General features: G+C 38.1%; 6 protein-coding genes and 2 long non-coding RNA genes across 14 annotated transcripts; 4 read left to right on the top strand and 4 right to left on the bottom strand.

Moving 5' to 3' along the window:
- Positions 1 to 54: 54 nt before the first annotated feature.
- LOC105674651 (flavin reductase (NADPH)) lies at positions 55 to 2,242 on the top strand. 2 transcript variants are annotated; one of them, XM_012371149.2, is made up of 6 exons: positions 55 to 518; positions 1,019 to 1,183; positions 1,278 to 1,367; positions 1,620 to 1,751; positions 1,828 to 1,974; positions 2,067 to 2,242. In XM_012371149.2, exons 1-5 carry the CDS (start codon positions 446 to 448, stop codon positions 1,971 to 1,973), a joined length of 606 nt encoding a protein of 201 aa, XP_012226572.2. In that variant the 5' UTR covers positions 55 to 445; the 3' UTR covers position 1,974; positions 2,067 to 2,242. The 2 variants fall into 2 exon arrangements, with proteins under 2 accessions (XP_012226572.2, XP_012226571.2); XM_012371148.2 differs by having other exon boundaries at positions 64 to 518; positions 1,828 to 2,242.
- Naa80 (N-alpha-acetyltransferase 80) lies at positions 2,019 to 5,148 on the bottom strand. 2 transcript variants are annotated; one of them, XM_012371150.2, is made up of 5 exons: positions 4,974 to 5,148; positions 4,477 to 4,856; positions 3,484 to 3,603; positions 3,257 to 3,390; positions 2,019 to 3,108 (listed from the first exon to the last, which is right to left on the bottom strand). In XM_012371150.2, the coding sequence occupies exons 3-5, from the start codon at positions 3,591 to 3,593 to the stop codon at positions 2,756 to 2,758; spliced, it is 597 nt and encodes a 198-aa protein (XP_012226573.1). In that variant the 5' UTR covers positions 3,594 to 3,603; positions 4,477 to 4,856; positions 4,974 to 5,148; the 3' UTR covers positions 2,019 to 2,755. The 2 variants fall into 2 exon arrangements, with proteins under 2 accessions (XP_012226573.1, XP_012226574.1); XM_012371151.2 differs by lacking the exon at positions 4,974 to 5,148 and having other exon boundaries at positions 3,527 to 3,603; positions 4,477 to 4,846.
- Positions 5,149 to 5,252: 104 nt separating this feature from the next.
- Positions 5,253 to 10,732, top strand: tw (Protein O-mannosyl-transferase 2). The gene is made up of 15 exons (XM_012370940.2): positions 5,253 to 5,799; positions 5,987 to 6,070; positions 6,145 to 6,229; positions 6,348 to 6,452; positions 6,556 to 6,664; positions 6,734 to 7,002; positions 7,228 to 7,334; positions 7,510 to 7,702; positions 7,923 to 8,126; positions 8,192 to 8,343; positions 8,490 to 8,578; positions 8,655 to 8,803; positions 8,895 to 9,304; positions 9,404 to 9,522; positions 9,739 to 10,732. The coding sequence occupies exons 1-14, from the start codon at positions 5,717 to 5,719 to the stop codon at positions 9,507 to 9,509; spliced, it is 2,145 nt and encodes a 714-aa protein (XP_012226363.2). The 5' UTR covers positions 5,253 to 5,716; the 3' UTR covers positions 9,510 to 9,522; positions 9,739 to 10,732.
- Positions 6,445 to 7,512, bottom strand: LOC136998374 (uncharacterized). Its single transcript, XR_010888928.1, has 2 exons — positions 7,358 to 7,512; positions 6,445 to 6,997 (listed from the first exon to the last, which is right to left on the bottom strand). It is a non-coding gene; the product is annotated as an uncharacterized lncRNA (long non-coding RNA).
- On the top strand, positions 10,587 to 19,621 carry LOC105674547 (post-GPI attachment to proteins factor 6). 5 transcript variants are annotated; one of them, XM_067350683.1, is made up of 7 exons: positions 11,066 to 11,196; positions 11,646 to 11,716; positions 13,449 to 13,681; positions 14,045 to 14,328; positions 14,644 to 15,282; positions 15,384 to 16,281; positions 17,193 to 19,621. In XM_067350683.1, exons 2-7 carry the CDS (start codon positions 11,663 to 11,665, stop codon positions 17,353 to 17,355), a joined length of 2,271 nt encoding a protein of 756 aa, XP_067206784.1. In that variant the 5' UTR covers positions 11,066 to 11,196; positions 11,646 to 11,662; the 3' UTR covers positions 17,356 to 19,621. The 5 variants fall into 5 exon arrangements, with proteins under 5 accessions (XP_012226359.1, XP_012226362.1, XP_067206800.1 ...); XM_012370936.2 differs by lacking the exons at positions 11,066 to 11,196; positions 11,646 to 11,716 and adding an exon at positions 10,587 to 10,728; XM_012370939.2 differs by lacking the exons at positions 11,066 to 11,196; positions 11,646 to 11,716 and adding an exon at positions 10,836 to 10,956.
- On the bottom strand, positions 11,811 to 14,123 carry LOC136998371 (uncharacterized). The gene is made up of 2 exons (XR_010888927.1): positions 13,986 to 14,123; positions 11,811 to 13,727 (listed from the first exon to the last, which is right to left on the bottom strand). It is a non-coding gene; the product is annotated as an uncharacterized lncRNA (long non-coding RNA).
- On the bottom strand, positions 19,018 to 22,406 carry LOC105674550 (uncharacterized). Its single transcript, XM_012370943.2, has 5 exons — positions 21,524 to 22,406; positions 21,226 to 21,314; positions 20,856 to 21,039; positions 20,502 to 20,643; positions 19,018 to 20,324 (listed from the first exon to the last, which is right to left on the bottom strand). The coding sequence occupies exons 2-5, from the start codon at positions 21,312 to 21,314 to the stop codon at positions 19,912 to 19,914; spliced, it is 828 nt and encodes a 275-aa protein (XP_012226366.2). The 5' UTR covers positions 21,524 to 22,406; the 3' UTR covers positions 19,018 to 19,911.
- Positions 22,407 to 22,939: 533 nt separating this feature from the next.
- LOC105674551 (uncharacterized) lies at positions 22,940 to 25,450 on the top strand. Its single transcript, XM_012370947.2, has 5 exons — positions 22,940 to 23,268; positions 23,402 to 23,588; positions 23,692 to 23,857; positions 24,339 to 24,522; positions 24,589 to 25,450. Exons 1-4 carry the CDS (start codon positions 23,098 to 23,100, stop codon positions 24,493 to 24,495), a joined length of 681 nt encoding a protein of 226 aa, XP_012226370.1. The 5' UTR covers positions 22,940 to 23,097; the 3' UTR covers positions 24,496 to 24,522; positions 24,589 to 25,450.
- Positions 25,451 to 25,458: the final 8 nt, after the last annotated feature.

Genomic DNA, 25,458 nt, shown 5'->3' with positions numbered 1-25,458 from the left:
CATAGGGCATAATTTATTCAGTCTGTACAAAAATTTATTAGAAAATAATACAGTAGCTAAAATAAACAAGTCTGATAATAATAATTAATAAAATTTTTAATTATTATATTAATATTACTAACAATATTACTATAATATTTATTTTTAGAAATAAATGGGCTTAAGGACTGTATTTATGGTCTGAATTCAAGGAATCTCTGTGAATATCTCTCGTAAATAAACAAACAATAAACTGTGTTGCATAAGCAAAAGAAAGAGAAGTTTAGTTGTGATTGATTATCATCGTTATCGATGCATTTAGTGTTAGCTTATCGTTGTTCTCCCCACGGCGCTCGCGAAAAGAATGATTTGTCATTATGTACTTCGCGAGACAGATATAATCGCGTGCATTCGTGACAACGACGCATAACGACGTATTGGTTGGTGACAAGTGATCGTGTGTAAGATGAAACGAATCGTGATATTTGGTGCTACCGGAATGACCGGCCTGTGTTCTTTGAGATCGGCCGTGGAAAACGGTAATTTTTTCGACTATATTTCGCGCAATAAGCAGCATATGATTGCGCATTTCTTTCATATTTTTAAACTGTTAATGTTAATTGATAATGCTATTCTGAGCGATGCAAACATGTCAATTATGTACAGTCAGTGTTGTTAAAAAAAAAAAAATTGAAGTATTGGAATTTGTTTTGCATATAATAGCGAATTGTATACATTGTTTAAGTGTGAAATATGAGAGTATTTTATTAAAACAAATGAATTATATCATTGAACTGCTGCTTCTTTCAAAGGAATAATAAAATTCAAACATTTAGTCTATATATAAAGTAATATAATGATGTAATATAAATTGAAATAGTACAATTAACATTTTTTTTCTATTTAAGAGTAAATATATAATATATACAAATAATTGCTATTTTATTATACAATACATTGATATATTGACTTCATCTGTAATATTATGAAATACTATATGTTCTTTGTATCAGTTTGATTATTATTATCTATTACTTAGGTTTGGAGGTAAGAGCTTTTGTAAGGGATGAAGCCAAGGTTCCTAAAGATCTTAAAAATAAAATCGAATTAGTTGTTGGAGATGTCATTAATGCGGAACAAGTTTCAAAAGCGGTGGCTGACAGAGATGCTGTTGTTGTAGTGCTTGGAACCAGAAATGACTTGAGTATGCATTCACATATTTTTCTTTTTTTAATATTGATATGTACATTTATCTCTTCGTTGTTCTATAATGATATATTATATTCTGCTACTTTAAGGTCCCACTACTGTGTTATCTCAGGGCTTGAAGAACATAATGGATGCTATGAAAGTGCACAATGTTGAATTGATCTCCGTATGTTTGTCTGGTAAAGTATAATTGCAAAAAGATTTTAAATATATTAAATGCCGGACAAAAAAAATTACTACACTGGAAATATATTACATGACATTTCTGGCACTTCTCGTACACATTTGAGACTTTCTGCATTAAATTATTTAATTTTGTTATAATATAAATAGCAAAACGTTATTAATTTCATCAAATTTGCTGTCGATCATCCAACATCGTACTCGCTGAAATATTCTTCTAAAAAATATAAATTATTGGGAATTTTCAGCATTTTTATTCTACAAACCCGAGGCAGTGCCTGCTATATTTAAGGATGTGACTGCAGATCATCAGCGCATGTTTGATATAATTAAGGCGAGCGATTTAAAATGGGTGGCAATATTACCACCACATATAGCAGGTACGTGTAAAGAGGAAACATAACGAAGCCTATTATTGACTTTTTCGATAAATCTTATAAGTTTTGCGCCTTCCAGACACCCCAAAGTCAAAGTACACTGTCAAGTTTGATTCTTCACCTGGACGCGCCATCTCTAAGCAAGACTTGGGTGCATTTCTCGTTGAGTGTCTCAAGAATCCCGAGTATTATCAAAAAATCTGTGGTATTGCAACAGTATCATAATGTAAGAGGAAATGCAGGGATGTGTGAATAATAAGATGCGTGGCATATGTTTCTATTGGAAAAATATATTAATTATATATGTATATTTGTTAGAAATCACATTTGATAAGTTTGGCATTTGCAATCAACGAATTGCATGAGCTGGATGGAAAAGAGTGAGCGTATTCGTGTTATTCTGTTGCTGGAGACAACAGATAAAGAAAGAATAATATTTGAAATAAATAGAGGTACGATTATGAAACAAATTGTACTAAAAAGCTAAGGATAAACCTGCTTACTGATTCATCCATAAATTAGAATTATAAATAGCTATATTAAAGTTAGAAAATTAAAATAATTTTCTATATGGATTTTTGTAATTTTTATAAATAGAGTTTGGTGTATTCAGTAATTCACGTTGTTCGGTTAAATCGAAAAATCAAATGCATTTTTACTCGCGAATAATTTCGAGTAATGTTCATTCAAATTGACTTCTATTCACGTGCATATGACTTTCGGAACAAAAATGCCCAAGTCCGCTACTAAAGAACAATGAGCTAAATTGTCTATCTCAATGTATAATTTATCATGTTTCCTGATCTATAATTTATCCTGCTTCTTGATCTATCATTTATTCTGTTTCTTAATCTATAATTTATCCTGTTTTGTACTCTTTACTATTTTTGATAATTGTATTCGTTTTTAAGCATTTAATTTCAATCTATTGTGCGAATGCACGGTGTGGAGCTCTTAGCCAAAGCAGAAAATGCACGGAACATTCCGACATGTTGATAGTAATGCTATCACAATTTTTTTACCATGTGTGTCTTTGGAGACTGCATTCGCATGTCGAAGAACTTGGACAGTTGGAACGTCGGCATCGGAGGTGGCGGCGGTGGCGGCTGCCCGTTAGATTGATCGCCATTTCGCTCCTTGAATTTGCTCCTTCCGAGGGGCGGACTGGCGGTTATGATGTCGTTAATACCGTATGCTTTGAACGGATCACATACTTTGTATCCGTTTTTATAGTAAAACACCTCCTGACCGTCAGTCTTTAAGTAGACATTCTTCAAGCCCTTCTTCGCAACGTACTCTTCCACGCCGCGCAATAATCTAGATCCTAATCCTTGAGATCTATATCGATAGTCAATCACAACTAAAATATCAAAAATATGTAATTTCTTTCGTTGTGATTTATTATATATTACAAGTATGATTAATTTGATAACATATAATGAATTAATTATTTAATTAATTCAAACATTATACATGCAAGTATTAAAACAGGATTTTGTTTTCCTTACCTGATTCTATGAAACAGCTAACTTTTGATTTGGCCACCAAAGATATTTTGCAGTGTCCAAGAACCTTATCATCTTTGTTAATTAGAACCAAAGATGTAGGAAAATCTTCGCAAGACACATTTAGAGATTTCATTCTGCAATGTAATAATACAAAAGTTGTGAGTTAGCTCCTTATATTTTTACCAACTTTGTAAACTATTTTTCAAACTATGGAGAACATAACACACCGTGCACTTTCGCTTCGAGGCCATTCAGAATTAAGTAACTTACAACAATCTTTGATTAATTCAGGCCGATGATGAAGAGGTATCACTGTGTATTTAGCGTTGTTGTCCATTATATCTTGTCTGTAATCAAAATTAGATATTATTAGAAATAAATATTAAAAACTATTAAAAATATCTGTTTTAATCTTTTTTCAAAAAAATATATATATATTACTAACATAATTAATTTTTTTTGAGAAATCAAATCTCTTCAAAGATATAAATTAAATTATTTTAATTATTTATTATCTCTTAATATTTCATTGACACAACCATCAGCTTTTCATTATTTATAATTTTTATATTTCTTTCAAAGTAAAAATTCTCTACATAAATTTAAATATTATCTGAGAAATTTTTCAACAAGTTTTTTTATTTTTTTTTTTTTTAATAAAGTTTCTCTCTAATGACATAAAAACTTCTAATAAATTTACTATTATCTTTATTATTATTTAAAACCTGTCCATAAAAGAATTTGTGTGTGTGTGCATGTCTAATCAGTCTCATTTGACATACATAGACCCACTTGTCATATCTATAAATACATCCTATATATAAATGCAGCTACTCAAAGCTTACAATATAGCTATGAACGTCTGTATATAAATACAGACAGCAAAGCGTGTCGCAGACACATATCTATAAATCTGTGAATCTTAATCAGTATGTACACATCTCCCATATATGTTTACTCTTTTTAATTACAAATTTTTTCTCACAAGGCATCCAAATCTTATTTGACAAACATATATCCTCTTGTCATAGCTAACAAATAAATAGTGATTACAAATGTGTGTATGTATGATACAGATACAGCTGAGCGTGTCAAACTGTAGCAATAAAGGCTTTAACGTCGTGCATTCTCAGGTGCAATTAACAGGTGATTGCAAATTGGAGCGCACATTGACGAGGGGGCTGCAAGGACGGAAGGACGACGAAGGAAGTAACCCTTACCGTGTCTTTCAATGAATGATGATTAAATGGAAAATTCGTTTGCACAGCTCTCGCTAACAACGGCTCGGCGACGATGACCGGCGGTGTCATCGTGTTTCCCGCTCCGGTACGATATTTCGGTCGAATTTTATCCCCACCGCGTTATGCCAAATAACCATCCATGCCATCCATCTACACACCACCACTATGCCTCATTCCTTCTCTATCTCTCTTTCTCGCATCTATCTTGCTCGACTCTCTTGGATCGTTTCTCCGATTTCTCGAGATCTTTATATTCTGTGTTTTTTGAGCAAACCAGCGAGAAAGAACTTTTGCTTATAATTCAAATATCGACAGGACATGTGATGGGTTTACTATCCATGGTTTCTGTTGATCGTTTGCTAAAAATACAAGAAATGCAAACAGCCGTACTTGTATCTTCTGTAATTTTCTGAGAAATAAAAAAAAAAGGAGACAAGACATATTGTTCCATTTAAAAAAAATTATTTGGCTCATACTTCACAGCAATATAAATTTGACATCATTCGGAGGTAAATAAAGATAATCGCTAAAGAACGCCAGACTCCAAGTAAAAAAAGAATTCCGCCCACATCACAATGACGGCGTCCGCGCGCGTCCGTGACCGATTCTATTCATGTCCGTTCCGACCGCGAAGTGACGGAGACGATCCTTTTTTTCGGCAACGTGTTGTGTCCTATTTCTTCTTGTAACCTCCATTCTATATGCGGATCTGTGTGGCCTGCATTGTGTCGCGCACGTGACGCCCGATGTTTTCTCGACAGAAAATTATGTTATGGTAAATTCACTTGACTTGCATTACGTAAAATGCGCCGTCCAATGAGAAAATGCGTTTTCTAGAGATAAAAATCTCAATTTTAAAAATACTAAAAATTAATTTCTCCTATTGGATATTAAGGAGTGATATTTCTAAATTTGTTTATTAATGATATCTATGTACGGTGTGACTTCTATGTTACAGATATCTTCATGGTGTAATGTACCGTTTACACGCGGAAGCTGTCAAGTGATTTGACGCGTGGAATGTCCGAATAGTGTAAAGAATATTTTGGATGATATTTATTTACTGTTATACGCGAAATGCATAAATTTATCACTATAATGTAACTTGTACTTTATAAATTTGAGCGACTGCTGTTTTTTTTAATACAAACAACGCGTCTTTTAATTTAAGTGTATCGATGTATTTACAATTTACCGAGTGAAAAATAACGAAGGAAAGATGAAGAGCGGCGCTCAAGAAACCACTTGCAAATCGAAAAACACGGCGACTTCGGAGACAAACGACAAAGAAGAAAGTGAAACGTATATAAAGTTATAATTTAATTTGAAATAATACAAATATTAGTTTTTTATAACCTAAAATTACTTTTTATTAGCAATAATTATTTGAATATCATTAGCAAAGATTAATTATACTTTGATAAATCTATGACAAATTAATGCAAAAAGGAATAATTAATTGCAATATGATAATAATTCGATTTTGTAGGAATTGGTGGGTTTCGTTTGGAGGTATAACTGCACTAACATTAATCACCAGGTTCTACAAAGTCACAGAACCTAAGCATGTGTGGTAAGTAGATTAATGACTTAACTTTAATTACGATTTAGTTAAACAGAGAATTCTCAGCAATCTGTGGCTTTCAGTTGGGATGAAACACACTTTGGTAAAATGGGTAGTTGGTATATAAACAGAACATTCTTCTTTGATGTGCACCCACCTTTGGGAAAGGTAATTAATTTTTTTCAAAAGGTTCAGCAATTACATGTATTAAAAGTTACTTTATACAAATAATTATTATTGCACTAACATTTTTCAGAAATCTAACTTTTTATATATTTAATTTTAGATGCTCATTGCTCTGTCTGGATACATGACTGGCTATGATGGCACTTTTGCTTTTGAAAAACCAGGGGATAAATTTGAAAATGTCAGTTACATCGGCATGAGAATTGTAAGTGTGGTTTATTTAAATTAGAAACATTTATAAAAGATTCATAAACTTTATACAAGGTATTAATATTACAATAATTCAATTAAAAAATCCTCTATTTTAGTTCTGTACAGTTTTGGGTGCAGCCACTGTCCCTTTAGCCTACCTCATTGTATGGGATTTTACCAAGTCGATTCGCGCTTCTGCTCTTGCTGCGTTTTTTATCTTATTTGGTAAATTTTTATACGTCAATTCAGGGATCAACAAAAAAAAAACACGATTAATTAAATCGTTGTTTACAGATGTAGGAATGTTGACGCTGAATCAATATATCCTCCTGGATCCGATACTGCTATGCTTTATGATGTGCGCGACGTGGGGCATGGCGCGCGTAGCGTCGCTCCGAGATCGACCGTTTACTCCATCCTGGTGGTTCTGGTTATCGTTCACTGGAGCCTCGCTCGCGTGCACGATCAGTGTGAAATTCGTCGGCTTGTTTGTCGTTCTGCTCGTGGGTCTTTACACCGCGTATGAACTCTGGCGAGAATTGGGAGATCTGTCCAAACCTATCGTAAGTAATTCAAAAGTAAAATCATTATTAAAGCTTTTAACGTTACAAATAGTGCTTCGCATTTATGTCTTTTGATGTGAATATATCAATAACTAACGAGTTAAGCTAGCAATTTTATTAATGTTGCACTATTTCATTGATGTGACGCTACTAATTCCATAATTAAGTAAGAAGTTGAATGGTCGATTAAATTTCCAAAGAACGATTTCGATTTGCTTTTTGCAGTCTTATGTGGGGAAACATTTGTTAGCAAGATGCTTTTGTCTCATCCTATTACCGGTTTTACTTTACATGCTATTTTTTTATATTCATCTTTCCGTTTTGAATAAAAGGTAAGGAAGATCATTGCTCTGACTTGTACAGGGTGCTCCTTTTATTCCCGTCAACGTCCTTGCGAACTCGATATCAATTTTTCCTCATCCCTCAAGACACCCTGTAGTACATGTGAATTACTATTACGTGCGGCAAGTATTTCGTTTGCAAATAAGTATTATATTCATGTTCTAGCGGAAGTGGCGATGGATTCTACAGTTCTGAATTTCAGTCGCTACTGCGTGGGAATTCGTTATACAATGCGACGATGCCGCGACAATTAGCATACGGCGCCACTATCACGTTAAAGAATCATCGCACAGGCGGCGGTTATTTGCATTCCCACTGGCACTTGTATCCCGAAGGAGTCGGCGCTAGACAGCAACAGGTTAGACAAGAAATGCTTATTTAGCGTATAAAGTAAGATAAAGATAAATAAATTGCTTAATCACAGATAAATGATTTATGCTGTTATTGAAATAATAATTTTCGCATCTTTAATCGAGAGGAAACAAAAATGTACGCAACATAATAAGATAATGACATAATAGAGGATGCTAGACAAGGTACAATTGCTGAATGCCGCTAACTAACGTATCTGATTACAGATTACGACTTATTCCCACAAGGACGACAATAATCTGTGGCTGGTGAAGAAATTCGACACGGATGAATTACCGTCTGAGCCGGAATTGGTCAAGCATGGCGATCTCATTCGTCTGGAGCACATTATCACGAGACGGAATTTACACTCGCATAAAGAGATCGCGCCGATATCGAAGAGGCACTATCAGGTCACCGGATATGGAGAAGTAAGTGATCGATGTAATTCTCACATAGCTCACGGCTCGTTCGTCAATCGTTTTTACGTTCTCAGAACGGCACAGGCGACGCTAATGATGTTTGGAAAGTATTGATAAGGAACGGAAGAGACGGCGACGTAGTGGAGACTGTGACAAGCAAACTGAAGTTTGTACATTATCTTCATCATTGCGCGCTAACGTGTAGCGGTAAAACATTGCCGAAATGGTTAGTAAATTTTTTCCACGCGATGTTTTTTTGATTATATTTTACACGCCACAGATTGATTCTTTACTAAATTTGACGATTTCGATTTTTTTTATTTCTATTTTATTTAGACGTAAAGTTATTAAATGCAGACAAATTTTTAACAGGGGATACAGTCAGCAGGAAGTTTCTTGCAATCCCAATATGAGAGACAAGAATGCGTTATGGAATATCGAGGACAATCAATATGCCAAATGTAAGTAAACGATGCAAAGACGACACTTCAAATTTATTTATTGTTAAATCGACATAATGTTGTTTATTTTCGTCAGTGCCAAACGTCAGTTTCCGAGTGTACGCGCCAGGATTTCTTAACAGATTCTTAGAATCACACGCCGTGATGCTGCAAGGAAATTCGGATTTAAAAGTGAAGGAAGGAGAAGTGTCCTCGCGGCCGTGGCAGTGGCCCATTAATTACAGGGTAAATTATCGGATTTCATTGTCGCTCTCTTTCACGCGGCATTCCGTAGAAATTTGTATTTTTTTTACTTTACCACAATCTTCACCTTCAGGGACAATTCTTCTCCGGAAACAATCAAAGGATATACTTGCTCGGCAATCCCGTTATTTGGTGGAGTAACATAGTCTTCCTTGTAGTATTTTTGATTTTTTACGTCTACGCTTCCGTGCGCGAACAGCGGGACTGCATGGAGGATGCTATCGTGCTCAAGCAGCGAAATAAGATAACGCACGCTGGCAAGTGGCTGTTTCTAGGATGGATTCTGCATTACGTACCATTCTGGGCGATGACCAGAGTGCTATACTTCCACCATTACTTTCCGGCGTTGCTGTACAGCTCCATGCTGACCGGGATTACGTTGAATCACATTATCGAGAGCTTGCTAATGCTACTTCCTAGTAAATTAGGAAATACGGTTTACCATGTGATTCTGGGAACCGTAATTTCCGGCACTGTATACAGGTACTGCATACAACTCGTTCTTTGCTCGAATATTAATCTCACTTTGAAATGTAATATAAAAATATTTGATTATAAATTTTTAATTGATTTTAATTGCAGCTTTTATCTATTTTCGCCGTTGGCTTATGGGATGGATGGTCCTTCCGCCATGGATCCTGAAAGCTCGATGCATTCTTTACGATGGATGGAGTCTTGGGAGTTTTAAGATCTGACTAATCGTAATACAAAATATTTTATATACGTACTTAATTACGCAAAATGTTAATTTATATGTTTGAAAATGACTGAGATATTGCAAAATGCTCATTTTATCCATGTTTATATTTTTAATTTATATTTTTACATATATATAGAGATATATAACTCGCAAATTTATATGATTTATATGATATTTTCTACTAGTTTATTTATAGACTATTAAACTGGTTTAATAGGAAAATAAGATGATGTAACGTCTTCCAACACTCGTGGCATGTCCGATCGATCGCTCAGTGATAACGTCATCTTACCGCCAACGTATGATCTATTCATAATGACACGAAACGCACACATATAAGGACGCACTTATCTCGGAATAAGCATCACCACACTCAGTCCCGGCCATTTAGTCTGCCGTAAAGCTACTTATGCGGGCAAATCATGCTAACGCGCTACACGCTGCGAAGCGTGTTTCAGCCTCGCGAAACTCCAATTTACGCAACGCGATCATCCTAATTTACCGGAATCCAGCCGGATGTTAGCTGCCAATCGCAAATTGTTACGCGGATCGATAAAACGAGCCGATTAAAGCGGCTCGAATGCGCGCGTGTAGGAGTTTGTAGGAGGTCTGTGATGACGAAAGCACGTGGGCGGGCGGTGCGTCATCCGCGTGCTCCATTATTCGTGAACTTTGCCCCAGAAAAGTAACTTCGAGCTCTTATTAGGATAACAAATTTAGAAAAAAAAACCGTAAAAGATAAAAAAAAAGAAGCTTGGCAAAAAGTTTGAGAGCTTTAGAATGAAAAAATTGGTTAAAATTGAAGGATGCTCCAAAACATTTGTTCTCAGAGTTATTTCGAATTTGACTATTGCGAGTTGGAAAGCTCGGGGATTTGAAAGCTCCGCGCTCGAAAGCTCTGGCTTGTCGCGCGCGCGCGCCTTATCGTGACAACGGCCGTGACACGCGCGGGGGACGCACGCGTATCGCATCGTCGCCCCTCGCGGCACCGCTGCCGCCGACGGCGACGACCACGACCACATCGAGGGACGGAACGTGTCTCGATATTCGGCCAGTGCGCGTTTTATCGCGCTGGCGGCCCGCCGCGGGACAAATCGTTCCGGACGAACTGGCGGTCCGCGTCCAGCATCGCTGGTGTGCATCAGCGGATGCCGCAATCAGCAGTGCGACCGCTCGTATCCGACATATTGCAGTCCCGCGAGACTAGGTAGGGATGCGAAATTATTAGTGTAATCGAACCGATGATACGGCAGCGTGCGATAAGGCAGTGCGACTTTCCGCTCGCAGAGCGATATCGCGCACGCACTTGTTGCTGCGATCGCGCTACGACAGTGTCTCCGCGGAGGGTCTTCACGGTGCTCCTTTCGCGGACGTCGTGAACGTCGCGACGACTGCGCGCTCGGCGCGTCGACGCGCTATACAGCCCGTGCATGAGGTGAGCGAGGGAAAGACGCGATTGTGCTTCGACGGTACTGCGTGACATGTATTCGTGTGCGTGATTTCACTGTGAAGTCGGACGCAATAAGAAAAGGAAAATCGCCGTTTGTGATTTTACACGACTTCGTCGAATTTACAAATGCAAATTGTTTTTTAAAGTATTTGAATCGCCTGCGGGGAAAAGTAAGTTTGAACAGCTTTGACAGATGGTCACTCGAATGTCAAGAGCAAGATAAAGGTAATCTCGTTTTGCGATTGTCGATTGAAATGTGACGAAACTTATTATTTAACTATAAACATAACACAAGGAAATTAACAATTATGTACTTATTAAGCTGCTTATTTAAGATATCGTAGAGTGTATACAAAAAATTATATAACGATCTTGGAAGACGATTCAAATGTGAATCCGGTTTATACATAAATTAAAGCATATCAGAAAAACTAAGCGATAGATTGCTTCGATCAATAATTACAGCGATTATAATAAAATACATCTTTTAATCCTTTTTATTACAGAGTGAAAATATATATATAATGCAAATAGAGAATTTAAATTTGCAGGAGCATTTCTTGATTATAAATACTACGGATTGAAATTCCCTTTAATGTTCTTGTATTCGTAAAAGATTTCCTTTGTTAATTAAATAATTTATTTTGCGCGGTCACGGTGTCACTCGTTCAAAGACGTTCGAAGATGCTGGATGCACCTTCGACCTTCCGCCGGCGTAACGACGATGTCGTGTGGTCTACTTTGCGTAGGTGTATAATTATAGATTACTTATTGTTAGCCGCACACCGGCGATTCGCCGCGAAATGCGATAAGCGGATTTTATCGGTATCCGATCTCGGTTTTGCGATATCGAAAATCAATTGTCGATGTTTTATTCAGTAGCTTCGCAACCGGGACAGTTCGGATTAATTAGTTCGCGATACATGCAAGGCTCCCTCCGCAATCGCGGATCCTCCGACCGGATCCGGTTATCATTGCATGTCAGTGCGCCTCGTGTCAGCATGCCAGCTTGCTACTCATTAATGTCTCCTTATTGCAAGAATAACATATGATATTTCGCACATGATAGTGCAAAGAGTATAGCAAAAAAAAAAAAAAAAATTTAGTTGCTTTGTGAAACATTTCGCATTCCCGATGAAATGCAATCCGAATTTTTTTTAATGCAACAAATTCGAGCTTTTTTTAATCCGTTAATTTTTGCTGTGGCACAAAAATTTTATTTTGCCTAGAGCATGACAGTCAATTTATTTCTCGCGCTAAAGAATTCGCCGTTTATTCGTTACGCAAAGATAATTGCTAATAAAAAAAAAAGCTTTTGTTCTCTCGCTCCCCTTTGCATCTATGGAAATAAGAGACTTTCGACAGTTTCAAATTGAATCTGCAGTGCTTTATAATTCCGACTTTAATTTTCCACTAAATCAGTCGCGGTAATTAAAATCGCGGATTGAGTGTCCGCGCGGACTTTGTTGGAGATGTGAAACGACTTCGAGCGAGCGATGAACCGAAAGAAATAGGCTCGCGACACTCAACATTAACGTCATTCACGCTTCTTCGACGATGAGCGCGCGGGCAGCTTATTGTTTCTTGCCGCAGGAAGTGTGAATTAGCGGTGGCATCTGACCTACTTGACCGAGCATATACGAATCTCCTCTACTCCTTCAATCTTTTAAATGAGTTCTATAAAAGTTATCCGCCAGAGTGCACACAAGAAGTCAGTCCACTTAGATCACTTCTGAGCGCGATTATTCGAGAGCACGAAGGAACATCGCGAACTCCATTAAGTAGTGATTGAATGATACTGAGTCTCATGAATATTATACGCCTCAGTCCTCTCATTCAAGAATATTGAAACTATTCCTCGAGAGTGCTATGGCATCGCGAAATGCGTTCCCGAAGAAGCGTTCTCGTCTGTGGACAGAATAAGCGCGAGTCGATTTTTTTATATGTAGTTATACGATTGAAAATGCGATAAAAAGGACGAAAGCGGTGGAAATAGAAACATTAAAATAGAAACGTTTATAACATCGGCTACTTAAATTTTAAAAATCCTTTAAAAAGATGCATTTATACACGAATCGAAATTATCTAAAGTGTTGCAACAAGAGAAATAACGAGAAAAACAAGATTAAGCAAAAAATTACTTAGGCTTATAGTTTAAAGTCTATTTTTTTCTATTTTTCTTGTTTTTTATCAATACTTCGTACAACAAAGCATATATGAAACTTTATAAAATGTCGATTACAGACTCAATGCAGATAAGGATTGACAACGTATTCCCAACCTGTAAACGGATTTACATTCCCATCCTTTTTTAAACTAAATATTTTAATTAAATTCCTTCTAGATAAAAAAAAGACATATTCCAAAGACAGAATAGCCTTAGATACACTTTTATATAAATATGCAAGAGAATTCATCTACCGATTTTCGCGCGATGCACGTTACAATTTCTTGTTACAAGTTAAACTTCTTCGCAGAAACTTTCCGAACGGGGCGGACACCTTCCTTATGTAGCAAGACGTCGGAATATGCGAAAAAGCGCTTTAGCCGTGCTGTTGGCATGGACACTTGCGGCCCAGCAAGGACTGTGCGGCAAGTTGGAGAAGATCGCCCAACAACCGAGCAACACCCTGGTGGATTATTCCGCTTATCGTCACGTCTCAATTATTCACTTCAATGTTCCCGAACGCGTTGTCGTGGTCGTCTTCAAGTATGTATTGTTCAGAATCATGCACGTATGTGTGTTTATTATGTCTCTGCAAAAAAACTTATGTTTTAATATAACATTTTAATTGCGAAACGTCTGTCCTCAACTGAATATCTTTTTAATGCGCATACTTCGATAACAATTGAAAATGATAAATTTCTTATTTTCTATTGATTAATATTTTATTCTAAGCGCAAAAATGTAAATCTTTTTGCTGATTTAAAGAACATTACTGGAATCTTGGACAGCATGTGTCTAAGGAACGTTTTTTTAGACAAGCATGTGTGATCTGAAAAATTCTACTTACGTTTTTTTCTGATTCTTCCGAGTTGTTCATACATCAAGGCATTTTTTGTCGCGCTTCAGATTCACGGCGAAAGAAGAGAAGACTGGCGGGATAGGTAAATGCCCGCCGCGCAATGTTTCATTGTACCTGAAATCCGGCAGCTTGCCGTTCGTCCGTCCTGATGGATCGAAGGTGGCCGCGAAATTGATGGAGATGAGTCGACGACGGCAGTATCACAACTTGGAGATGCACAGCGACGGCGATCAGTATATGATCAAGATAGAGGCACCGGCGCCGGGCGATTGGTATGCGATTGCCTTTCGATCTTGGACCGATCCTGACAAAGAAAAAATCAAGCAACAAGGTAGAAGACGCAGTTACATTCTCTGCAAACAAAACAAAATGATTATTTGCATGCTGCATATTTTGTTTTGTGACAAAAGTTTGAAATCTTTGCAACTCGATATCCGATATAGCAGAAATATTTTTAACACAATAAGAATATTTAAAATCTAGCAGAAATTTTGTTCACAAGAATATCCTTTTTAAAAAATTTTTCAATAAAATAGTTATATTCGCTATTTGTAAATAAAATAACCTGTGTTGCAAAGCTTGACAAACTTGAAATAAAATCACACTTTAGTGCTCTTTGGAATTGATAAAAACTCGCCGCTTGTAGGTCTCAGCGCGTCCTGTGAAACAATGCTGGACGCCGAGATGCTTGTGGAAACGCCGACGACGACGTCTCTGATAGATTCTGAGTTCGAGTATGAAGTGCAGCTAAACGAGACCTCCGACACAGCGGTAGTGCAGTATTTTGTGCCGGATGTCGGTCTAGAAAAATTGAATCTGTCTTTGAAATTGTCCTGCGACGACTGTGATATCGCCATTTATATCACGGCGGAGGACAACCTCGTCGACGATGTGATCAATTCAACGATGACGTCATTGTCCTTCAGGCCTTACGCCGGCGTTTTCCACTACGTGACTCTTCGTCTGCTTTCGGGAAACACGTCGAACGTGACGATGCGATTGCCGACGAGCCGTGAGCATCGAACAGACGCAGTCAATCAGGTGACGCCGGTAGTACTATTGAGGAAGTCCTTCCCGGAATTCTTCCTATTCGACTACGAACATCTGCACGGCAACGATACGAAACCCCAGCCCTTCAACGTGACCGCTGACACTCTCTCCGTGCTTAGTTTCGAGATCGGTAGAGTGTACGATGTCGGTGGTACGATCACTTTAGGCTTCAAGCTGGTCGATGTAGAGGAGAAGTACAAGAAGGACATCATTCTCGTTGCTTGCGTTTCCTTAGGTTAGTTCGCATGTCCTTGTCCATTGATCGATTTCTTTTCAATGTCCAAGACAAAAATTAATCACAGTTCTATTCTCTTTAATTCCCTGAAATTACTGCAGGTTATTATACGAACATTACCTCGGGTGGCGCGTGCATCCGCGCGCAAGAAATCACGACGGCGGACGTATACGTCAACGCGACCGAGCCGGCTTATGTGCATATACCTTTTCCCGAGCCGGGGATCTGGTACATCAGTCTACGCGTCTTCTGTGCCGAAGATGAAACGACCGGTAAAAGCAACGCCAGCCTTAGCAACGCTTGTCCCTGCGGCCGCGCCTGTCTGCGCGGTAACGCCACTTGCGAAGCCGCATGCGACTGTCTGCCGCGCTGCGCCGTCGTCCGGGTGGAAAGTATCGTGTCGTCGTCGCCGTGCATCGAGGGACGCTGCGGCGGTCACGGCAAGTGCATGCACTACATGAGCGGCGGCTTCGTGTTCTCGGCGTGCCATTGCACCGGTGGTTATCGCGGCTTCGACTGCGCGGATGCCACCTACGTTCTGAGCAGCAGCGGCATCCTCCTGCAGCTGCTCGCGCTAACCTTCAGCAACCTCGCATTCTTCGGCTCGGTCTACGTGGCGATACGACGCGAGTACTTCACCGAGGCGGTCGCCTACGCTGCGGTCATGTTTTTCTCCACGTTCTACCACGCCTGCGAGGCCGGCGAGAATGTCTACGGCGTGTGCATCATGCGGCTGAACGTGCTGCAGTTCTGCGATTTCTTCAACGCGCTCCTCGCCATCTGGGTGACCCTGGTAGCGATGGCGTCGTTCGGCCCGCGGTTGACCGCTTTTTGTCAAATTACCGGCGCGATTATACTCGCCGTGGGCGCCGAGATGGATCGCACGGCGCTGTGGGTATTCCTGCTGCCGGCCGTCACCGGTTCTGCCTTAATCGGGCTGTCTTGGGGACTCAAGTGCCGCAGAAAGCGGACCGTCAGATATCCCTTGCGTCCATATAGGTAAGAACCGTCTGGAAGAGAATAAAAAAAAAAAAAAAGAGAGAAATTAATCTATATATTTAACCAGTTGAGTGGTAGACTTTTCCGAAAGATTTGTGCCAAAAGTGGTAAGAGCCAAAAGTTAAAATATCGAAAAACGGTGAAACATGGGTTCAAAGTTTTCGAAAAAGCAACTTTTCGGAATGGGTGTGGATCCCCCCTCTACGCCCTCTACAATGATTTTTGAAAATGTTTACTACAATTTTCCAGTCAAAAGTGGAGGTGGATATAAAAAAGGGGGGTAAACTTCCCAAAAGCTATCACCTCCGATTTGGCTTATATTCAGCCTAAATACTTATTTTATCTAGTAAATAATATTCCCAAATGGATTTTTGGCGCAAATGCTCCCTCCGTCCCCCAGCCCCCTTCAAAGGTTCAAAAATAAAACTGTTTTTGTTAATTATTTCAGAAAGTATTCATTGTATGGAAAAAGTTGTCAAACAAAAAATGAAGCTCATAAAAAGCTCTACAAATAAGGTCTTATACATATTTTACCTAACTTTAATATTTTAGTCGTTTTAACAATTAACAGTCGCCATATTGGATTCGCCATTTTAAATTTTGCAATTTTGACAACAGATTCGAATTCAGCAGTCCAAAAAACTTTAGGATATCAAGTTTTATGCAAATCTGTCGAAAATTAGTGGAGTTATTTAGAAATGTACATATATGATACATTACCACGTTTGGCACTTTGTTTTTGTACATACATATATGATACATTACCACTCAACTGGTCAATTAAAATAAAATTCAATAAAATGAGTAAAATAAAAAATTAAATTATGTAATAAATAAATATAATATACATATATCGCATACATTCTCTTCACAAAAGTATTGTATTAACGTAACACTTCTCTTGTGTTTAGGACTATCTACTTTCCGGCCGGGTTTATTCTCGTTGCTCTGGGCCTGATTTGCTATGCCTTCCTGCAGACGCGCAGGAATTATTATCTTGTTCACAGTCTGTGGCACGTGTGCGTAGCCATAGGCGTTATTCTACTTCTGCCGAAGCGACAGTACATGAAGTGATGGTCGCAGAATCGCGCGTGCGTCCAGGAGAAATGTCTAGGAGACCTGAAATATTATCAGAAATCTCTCTCTCTCGAGAGATGTATGATAGTAAGTAACCAAAGAAACATCAGGGAAAATTATTAAAATAAATTATTAAAATAAATGTCATCGACGAGTCGGCGGCTGTTATATGAAAAAAAATCAAGCGCCGGTTTATTTTGGCTATGTATTTTGAATTAAAAACATTTTGAAACTTATTATGCCACGAAAATACTTCTGAAAAAAATTACGCACTTATGATATCTATTTATCTGCATCGAAATTTTTGATTAATAATCAATAGCTAATAGTTTGCTAAATAAATTTTAAGGACTAAATTACTACACTAATTAATTGTAGAAGAAAGTTACGAAACTCATTCCGTCGCAAAGGTGCGTGAATAATTTCGTAGAAAAGCTGCTCGATTGGTCGTCTCACAATGCGTACATATATATATCAGAGATTCTTATTCTTCTAAAAATGAATGGTCAATAGATACGAGGACAGGTTCTCAGGGCAGAACCGACTCGACGAGGAGAAATATAATCGAATCCATTTATCGATAATACACATTTAGCAATAAGATGTGACACGTAAAGCAAATTCAATGACAGTATTAAATCGAGTTAAGCGGACAAAATACATAGACGGAATATAAATGAGCCTGCAATTCAACATGAAACTGAAGGGCAGGTTCTTGCTCATTTGAATAACTATGTATTAAGACATAATTTGAAAAACGACGACATCGATACTTGAAGTTTTTCTTTCCTTTTTTTTAGACTTCAACGTTAGCGTTGAATCTCTTCGTTGAATGTAAATATCAAAGCTTTAAAGTGAAGTTATTGGAAGAGAATTATTATTATAATTACAGTTACTGCTGAAATTGTGATAATGTTGAATTTTATAAAGCCGACGACGCTGTCTATATTATGCAATAAAATATTTCCAAAGCGCACTTCTTGACATTCCGAAAGATCTGTTGTTGGTTGCACGAAGATTTAGGATGTTTCATTATGCTTTGTTAAATCGCGTAAGGACCTGTTTGTAAGGACCAATACATTAAGATACGTAAAATACTTGAAATGCGCGTGTTGAAGCAACGAAGGATTCCTCGTACGAGAGTGGTGCTTTTTATTCACGCGAGCGTCCCCTGTTATCTTTAGCTATTAATATTAACACCACTGTTGTGCAACACTATTGCAACATTAATTTACAATTAAGACATATTGTTCTTCGATGTCAATTTAATGATAGAATTTTGCAAAAGCATATTGTATTCGACATAACTACATTCCTCATGAGTCTTTCTTTTTTTATATAAAAAGCTCAAGCTTTAATTTCTTCTCATCGGACATATGAATGTAATTTGATGTTCGTCTGGTTTGTTACACCAAGAAGAGGAATGTAAGCGTAGGGATATAAGTTTAAGCCTTTTTTTTTCCTAGGAATCGAGACCTCGCACATGAACGTCCTGCTGTGAGAACACGCGAGAGTGGATGAGAAAGTAAAGATACACGTGTCTTCTATTTTATACTTTTACAATGTACACTTGATAGTCGATAAAGAAAGTAATCTATACTACACATAGAAATGATATTTTTCTACACATAAAATACGTATTTTCTACAAAAAGAAAACGTAAAAAATGGAATTAGGATTTATTAGTTTTATTCGTTCACTTTACACTAATTCTAATTTACGAGTCATTGTCTTCTCGTCTATCTCAGCAGCTATTAGAATTATGTTTTGACTAATTTATCTTTCCAGCTGCTAACATTTAAATAGAAATAGAATAGAATAAAATGAAGTCAGAGAAATTGCCTTACATAAACGCGTTGAAAGAATGAAAATGAGAAACCCTTCGTGTCTTTACTTTACAATTCACCCTCGCGGCTGTGTGTGTGTGTGCGCTGTTGTCCGGAGAGAGTGTCGCGTGTAAGTAAACGCGACGTCGTCGTCACGGGCAGTGCCTGTACTGATTGTTGACACGTGTTAAGGGCGATGCGCTGCGACCGTATCGCGACTCTAGTCGATTCTATTTTCCTCAATGTGAAAGCTATATAGAGTATATAACGTTTTCTACGTGTAGACGAGGGAGATGGTGTCACGCTGAGTGGAATTTTCGAGAGACGGATTTTCACTTTACACATAACATACACACACAAACACGCACACATACAACAAACACACACACATGTAATTCTCTACAAAATAAAGATGAGACTATCGTTGTACGAATCAATCTGACATATTTTTAAGAACAACTCTCCCCGAAACGTATTGTGTATTATGCGTTCAAACTCTATTAACAGCGTTTTATCGCAGAAAGTACAAATGCAACGTCGATATAGAGAATTATCATTTTTCATGCTTTCCTTCGTTCACGCATTTTTTCCTTCTTTCCTTTCTTCTTTTAATATTTCTTTTTTCTCTGATTTAATCCGCTATTTGTAGACTACAATCGTCCTCAAATCATCCTTTATTTTCTCTAAATTTTCGAAAGAAAGATAAAGATTATGTAAATTACAACTATTACAACGACGAGGGACCGGTGGGTGTCGGGACGCGGGTGTTTGCTGCCGCGATAACGTTGGCCAGCAGCGACAGCATCGTCTCCATCGAGAATCCGCAGTGCGGATACGATCTCGAGCAGCTCCTGCCCGTCTTGCCGGCCTCCACCGCCTCCGCGACCGCCGTACCCTGCATGGCAGTGCGGAACACCTGGTTGGTAGTGATAGTATTCACCATTCTATTGAAGGACGACGTCTTCTCTTCTTGATCGTTCTCGCTCTCGTTCGCGTTCGCGTTCTCGTCGCCGACTGCGGTGGCCGCTTGCTGCGAATACGTGCATACTGCGCGCTGCATACACGAGGTCGTGTCGATGCCGTGACGAGCCAGGACATCGTCGATCCTTGTCAGAGTCTGGGTAAAACTATTGTCCTCACCTGCAGCGGATCGATTGCACAGATATAATGTTGTCCGAATAGATTAAAGAATTTGTATGGACATAATTTCTTTTCTTGCAATTTCTTCAATCGCAGGAGTGTATTAGAAATTCACGAGACAAGGATTATGAGATCTCAATGCACGATTGGGATATATCTAGCCGATATGTAACTTACTTCTCGCATATGTGCCGTAAGTGCCCGACAAAACGTAGAGCAGCTTTGGGATGATGAGAATCGATCCCACGCCTATGATGGCTCCTAAGAGAAGTCCACCAAGGTCTATCTTCGCCGGTGCGTAAGGCGACACGCCGTAACCCTAATTCATTAAATGGATCACAAATTTAATTTAACCATGCAACAAGGAATTTTTAATTAATTTTATTGTGAAAAATATAATGTTGAATTTTATCAGTTAAAAATTCTATGCTAAAATAGAAAAAAAAGGAAAATAAGAGAGAGAAAAGTTGGTACTATACACGAATGTTTATAGCAGAAGACGCAAGAAAAGAATCCTGTTTCAATACTCACGCTTCCGGTACTTCCAATATTCGTGAAGCCAAATCGCGCCTCTTGATTGCGATCTGAGATGTCATTCGTTTCGGATTCGCGTTTCGGGGTTTCATCACGCTGTTTAATCTGAGAAGACGGCATAGCTATTTGATCCTCTGCCTTTCCATGTTTTTCCATGTAACTAATGGAGCTCGGCACAAATCTGTTGATAAAAATATTACATTGTATAAAGAAATCAGATATAAAAAAATAAAACAGATCTAAAACGTATGTCTTGATTTTTAAGGCGGGTATTTCTTTAGGCTTTGCGCTCTTATAATGTTTGAAAAGAAGGATTGAACATATATGGTGTAAGTATATTATTTAAAACACTGTTAGAGCGACTTACCCTCCATCGTCGAACTTCGGACTGCAACCGACCAGGACAGCGAAACAACCGAGTGTCACAATTAAACTTCGCGAAATGCAAAGCGTCATCTGAAAAGGAAAGTGTTTGGCGATATATTAATTTTCTACAATTAAATATTTTCAAAATGTTTTACGATTTATATTTTGTAAAATGTTATACGGGCACTCTGTGTGCGTTGCGTTTTAATATATTTTAATATATGGAGACGATTAAATTGTCAAAAGCACTCACTGAATACGTATCTCGCGAGTATACAAACATAGATCGAATTAGATACCTTTGGCAGCAACAAAGGCGAAGCAAACTCTCGAAGATGAAGTATGAGGTCAATCTTAGAACGAGATATGGCGATTCAGTGTCACGGACTGGCTACGCGGATTCTGCTTTCTGGCATATATAGTCGCTCTGGTCGTCTGAACACAAGTCGTGGACATAATTGCGAGCCGCGGTTTCGCTTTCATTGTTGAGTCTTCATGGGACGTTAACACGCGGTGCGTGACACTCCTCGTTGTCCTCGTCATCGTCGTCACTCGAAGACGAAGAAGGCCGTCTCTTCTCCTGCAGCCGGCTACAGCCGTGTCACGCCGCTCGAAATTCCGAAGCTGAAATAATGGCCCGGCCGCCAACAATAACCTGTTAAGACGTTCACTGACTTCTGACGAGATTTCGCGACATCTCCGGCACCTCGCTGCGGTATCCCTTATGTGTTACGACTTCCCATCGCATTACGAAACACGCGCAACCTCGAGGGTAGTTACGGGCTGTCCTGCTTAATTGTTCCCGTGGCTTTAAAATTTGCATGGCGCAATTTAATAAGTTGCGCTAATTTGAACAAGAAGATAAAGTCTTCTGCAACAGGAACATTAAATTAAGTTAGTACACGTGCAATTAATGATTTCAATAGGGAGAAATCGTACATTGTTTGTACAAAATATCGAATAATTTGATAGAAATAAAGTATGTAGTGAAAAATATACAAATTTAGAGAAGATCAAGGAAGAAAGAATGATTCATGGATCAAAAGAGTTCTGTAAATTATATATAATTTCTTTATCTTATTTTTTTATATTTTTATAAAAAAAAATTGTTACTCTGAGAAATCGAAAGATCAAATCAGTCATTAAACAAAAAATAATGCCGGAAATAAAGAGAATGGTAGTGCAAGAAGTCACAAAAGCTCGATGTAATTAGCAGTTTACGCTACAGAAAATCGCACGCCAAAATTCTTCCGGTGAAAAAAATTTCTCGGGAAAAAGAAATTTCCGTAAACATTTTCCTATCGCGGGACTCCCTTTCGTGAGGTTCGCGTGTCGCGCTCTCCCCGGGCCCGAGCTCGATGAAGAGTCCGTTCTGGACGCTCTGGTGCTCCGGAAAATTCACCGAAAGCCACGGCCGGCCGAGTTTGGCCGCGCGACTAAGTCCGCGGCACGTGCTCTTTCTCCGCGCGGTGAAAATTTTTGCGATCGTAATTTACGTGGCATTAGAAACGTCGGCCGTAATCACCAAGGGGCACGTATAGAAGGGGGGCGCGCGACCGCCATTAACGCCCCGGAGTCGCCGTGTAAAAGTGACTAATGATACAGTATCTTGCAGCTACGATTTCGCCGCTTAGGTTCGTTAATTCCGTCGCGAGAAATCGGTATTTCCTGCTTCGACAGGGGTGGGCGAGCTCGTTATAGATGGGACATCAGTGGGAGTTCGCTGCACTCGTTGTTGAAAAGCAACTGGGATAACACAAATGCATTTCATTACCTCGTGAACGACAGAAAGTTGAAGATATCGCTTAAGCACCGGATTCCGAGAAAGTATTAACGTTTTACTGAATTCAACTGTCCGAGAAAAATTTCGGATATGAAGGCCACTCCGGTAGACTCAATTGCTCTGCTTCTCTCTCTTGTGCTATGCTTTATGCGAGTTATCGCCGACGGCGGTGCGAGAACATCCGCGAAGCACAACAGTCCGTTTATCAACAATCGCAAGTCTCAACTTATCGCTTTCGATTCGAAAGGTGGAGTGATTGAAGTGAGTATCAATTCGCCGCAATAGAAATGTATAGAAATATTCTTTAGTGCACGAATAGATCGTAGTTGCATATGTCTTGTAATTATTTCTGTTAATGAGCGATTTTTTCTTTAAATCTGATAAATTTTTTCAGGTTAATTGGGACTTTTCGGTACCTTTTTTCACATTACCATTAAATCATATAGGCGAGAATGGCGAGGTGTTACCGTTAGTCACAGTTAACACGAAAGGATTGTCAGTCGCCGGCGTATTAACAGCCCTTGTCACCTTAGCAGTGCCTCTCTTATCGAAGTCGAAGCCGAGTTCAATGAATTATCGAAGTATGAATCTTAACTAAAATCGTTGCTTTACATTCGATCATTAATATATTGTAAATATATGCACTTAAATGCATGTTTATCTGAAACGCGAGTTTGTTCACAGACTCGGACTCACAATGGTCGCGAATGGGAGAAACGATAAACGAGATCATGCTTGGCAATAGTTACATCACTCCTTGCGTACAACGCATTGTCTGCTCCATCGTTTCCGAGGCGAGTCATTCCGACAATCCCTCAAGCACCGACAAGATCATTGACGGTTTATCAAGGTATGATTAATTCTTAATAGATAATAATGAAATTAACCTATTAAGGGCTCGGCCATGTTGGCAATCATCAAAATATCTTTTTATTTAAAAATGGCGTGTCATTTCTCGCCTCTGACGTCACAATCTAACATGGCCGCGGCGAATATATCCAGAAGCCTTAAAATTAAATTAAATTAAAATTCAGAAAAAATACTATTTTTAATATTATTTAATTTTGAGAGAAATTAAAAATATAGAGCAAAATTATTTTGGACAAAGAAATTTATTAAAAAATAATTAAATCAGTTTTTTTAAATTTATTTCTTTATAATTTATTCTATTATAAATAATTGATATGCAGTTTTGTAAGAATTGGATGAGTGATTTAACTAATTTTTGGGAGACAAAACTGAGCTGGATAAATCATACTGTAATAACTGTGATTAATGATGTGAAAAATTGAATTCTAATTACGTGAAATGTTTTCGAATACCTGGAACAGTCACAAGTGGTTTAAGGAATTCACGAATGGAACAGTCCTTCAGGAAGCCATAAGGATGGGGCGAGAGGGACATCATGACTGCGGACGCATGTACAAGGAGTGTTTCGTGACACCGAGGATCCTTAAAAGTATGATGGTACAACTTGGAGTGATCTGATGTTCTCATCGCGAACGAAATGCAAAGGTATTATCAATCAAAATTATACATATACATCGTTTTATTATCACACATGTCTGTTACTGATTACAGCAAATGGTATGTCGGGAACTTTGTAAAAATTTTAATAGCATTGCCAAAGTGCCCGTCAAATGTGTCTCATGCTCAATTTTGAAATCGTTCGCGGTGTAATGAGCGAGTTACATCAGGATGGCCGATCTTCATTATCTCGATGCACGAGGTGTGAAATTTCGTCGCGCCCAACAAACCGTGTGCTACGTATTTAAACGACACCCCGATGCGCTTTCACTTTTCCTTTCACACAATGTCGTAGAAAAGTCACTGTTTTAACAACCATGATTTCTATACCATACAATTTATTGTCGTCTGCTTTTCGTATAAAACAATTCTGAATTCTTTATGACAGTGCAAGTAAGATTATTTTTTTATGCGTGAGGATTTGAAATGTTTGTAAAAATTGAGGAAATATGTTAGCAAAATGACGCGACGAAATAATACAAAATAAAAAAAGCTTAATTATTTTGGAAGTATATGAAAAATATATTATCCAAAGGTGGAATTGTTATTATGATTTAATTCAACTTAGATTATGATACAATAAATCAGTATTAAGTTAAACGATCACAATCGTTAAATTATCACAAAAATATTCTTATTGTTAATATTATTGTCTTAAATTATAAAATTGTGTAAATATTATGACATTCACTCTGTATCTATCACTCTAAAATTTATTATAATATACATTATTTGTAAGGCTTCACATTTATCAAAAAATATATTATATTTTCATCATAACATTATATATTGTATATTATAAACAATTCTAAAGTTATAAATCTTGATAGAAAGATTCTCATTAGTATATAGATTCATTTTTTTACAGCGCCGTTTAGCATTAGGAACAAATTATGTAAACATATTGTAATATATATTTTAGCT

Source organism: Linepithema humile, chromosome 1, assembly GCF_040581485.1.
Source record: "Linepithema humile isolate Giens D197 chromosome 1, Lhum_UNIL_v1.0, whole genome shotgun sequence".
Lineage (NCBI taxonomy): Eukaryota > Metazoa > Arthropoda > Insecta > Hymenoptera > Formicidae > Linepithema > Linepithema humile.
This window is presented reverse-complemented; position numbering and strand designations above follow the sequence as displayed.

Coding starts and splice junctions, on each gene's coding strand:
- LOC105674651 (XM_012371149.2), top strand. CDS start 446: ATGAAACGAATCGTGATATTTGGTGCTACCGGAATGACCGGCCTGTGT. Junction 1,184..1,277: donor TGGAACCAGAAATGACTTGA/GTATGCATTCAC, acceptor TGCTACTTTAAG/GTCCCACTACTGTGTTATCT. Junction 1,752..1,827: donor ATTACCACCACATATAGCAG/GTACGTGTAAAG, acceptor TGCGCCTTCCAG/ACACCCCAAAGTCAAAGTAC.
- LOC105674550 (XM_012370943.2), bottom strand. CDS start 21,314: ATGACGCTTTGCATTTCGCGAAGTTTAATTGTGACACTCGGTTGTTTC. Junction 21,040..21,225: donor CCGAAGTTCGACGATGGAGG/GTAAGTCGCTCT, acceptor TTTTATCAACAG/ATTTGTGCCGAGCTCCATTA. Junction 20,644..20,855: donor ATATTGGAAGTACCGGAAGC/GTGAGTATTGAA, acceptor TTAATGAATTAG/GGTTACGGCGTGTCGCCTTA.
- LOC105674551 (XM_012370947.2), top strand. CDS start 23,098: ATGAAGGCCACTCCGGTAGACTCAATTGCTCTGCTTCTCTCTCTTGTG. Junction 23,589..23,691: donor GAGTTCAATGAATTATCGAA/GTATGAATCTTA, acceptor GTTTGTTCACAG/ACTCGGACTCACAATGGTCG. Junction 23,858..24,338: donor ATCATTGACGGTTTATCAAG/GTATGATTAATT, acceptor TACCTGGAACAG/TCACAAGTGGTTTAAGGAAT.
- LOC105674547 (XM_067350683.1), top strand. CDS start 11,663: ATGCACCTTCGACCTTCCGCCGGCGTAACGACGATGTCGTGTGGTCTA. Junction 15,283..15,383: donor CGTTGCTTGCGTTTCCTTAG/GTTAGTTCGCAT, acceptor AAATTACTGCAG/GTTATTATACGAACATTACC. Junction 16,282..17,192: donor TATCCCTTGCGTCCATATAG/GTAAGAACCGTC, acceptor TCTTGTGTTTAG/GACTATCTACTTTCCGGCCG.
- Naa80 (XM_012371150.2), bottom strand. CDS start 3,593: ATGGACAACAACGCTAAATACACAGTGATACCTCTTCATCATCGGCCT. Junction 3,391..3,483: donor CCTCGAAGCGAAAGTGCACG/GTGTGTTATGTT, acceptor ATTACATTGCAG/AATGAAATCTCTAAATGTGT. Junction 3,109..3,256: donor TAGCTGTTTCATAGAATCAG/GTAAGGAAAACA, acceptor TTGATATTTTAG/TTGTGATTGACTATCGATAT.
- tw (XM_012370940.2), top strand. CDS start 5,717: ATGAAGAGCGGCGCTCAAGAAACCACTTGCAAATCGAAAAACACGGCG. Junction 6,071..6,144: donor ACAGAACCTAAGCATGTGTG/GTAAGTAGATTA, acceptor TGTGGCTTTCAG/TTGGGATGAAACACACTTTG. Junction 6,230..6,347: donor TGCACCCACCTTTGGGAAAG/GTAATTAATTTT, acceptor ATTTAATTTTAG/ATGCTCATTGCTCTGTCTGG.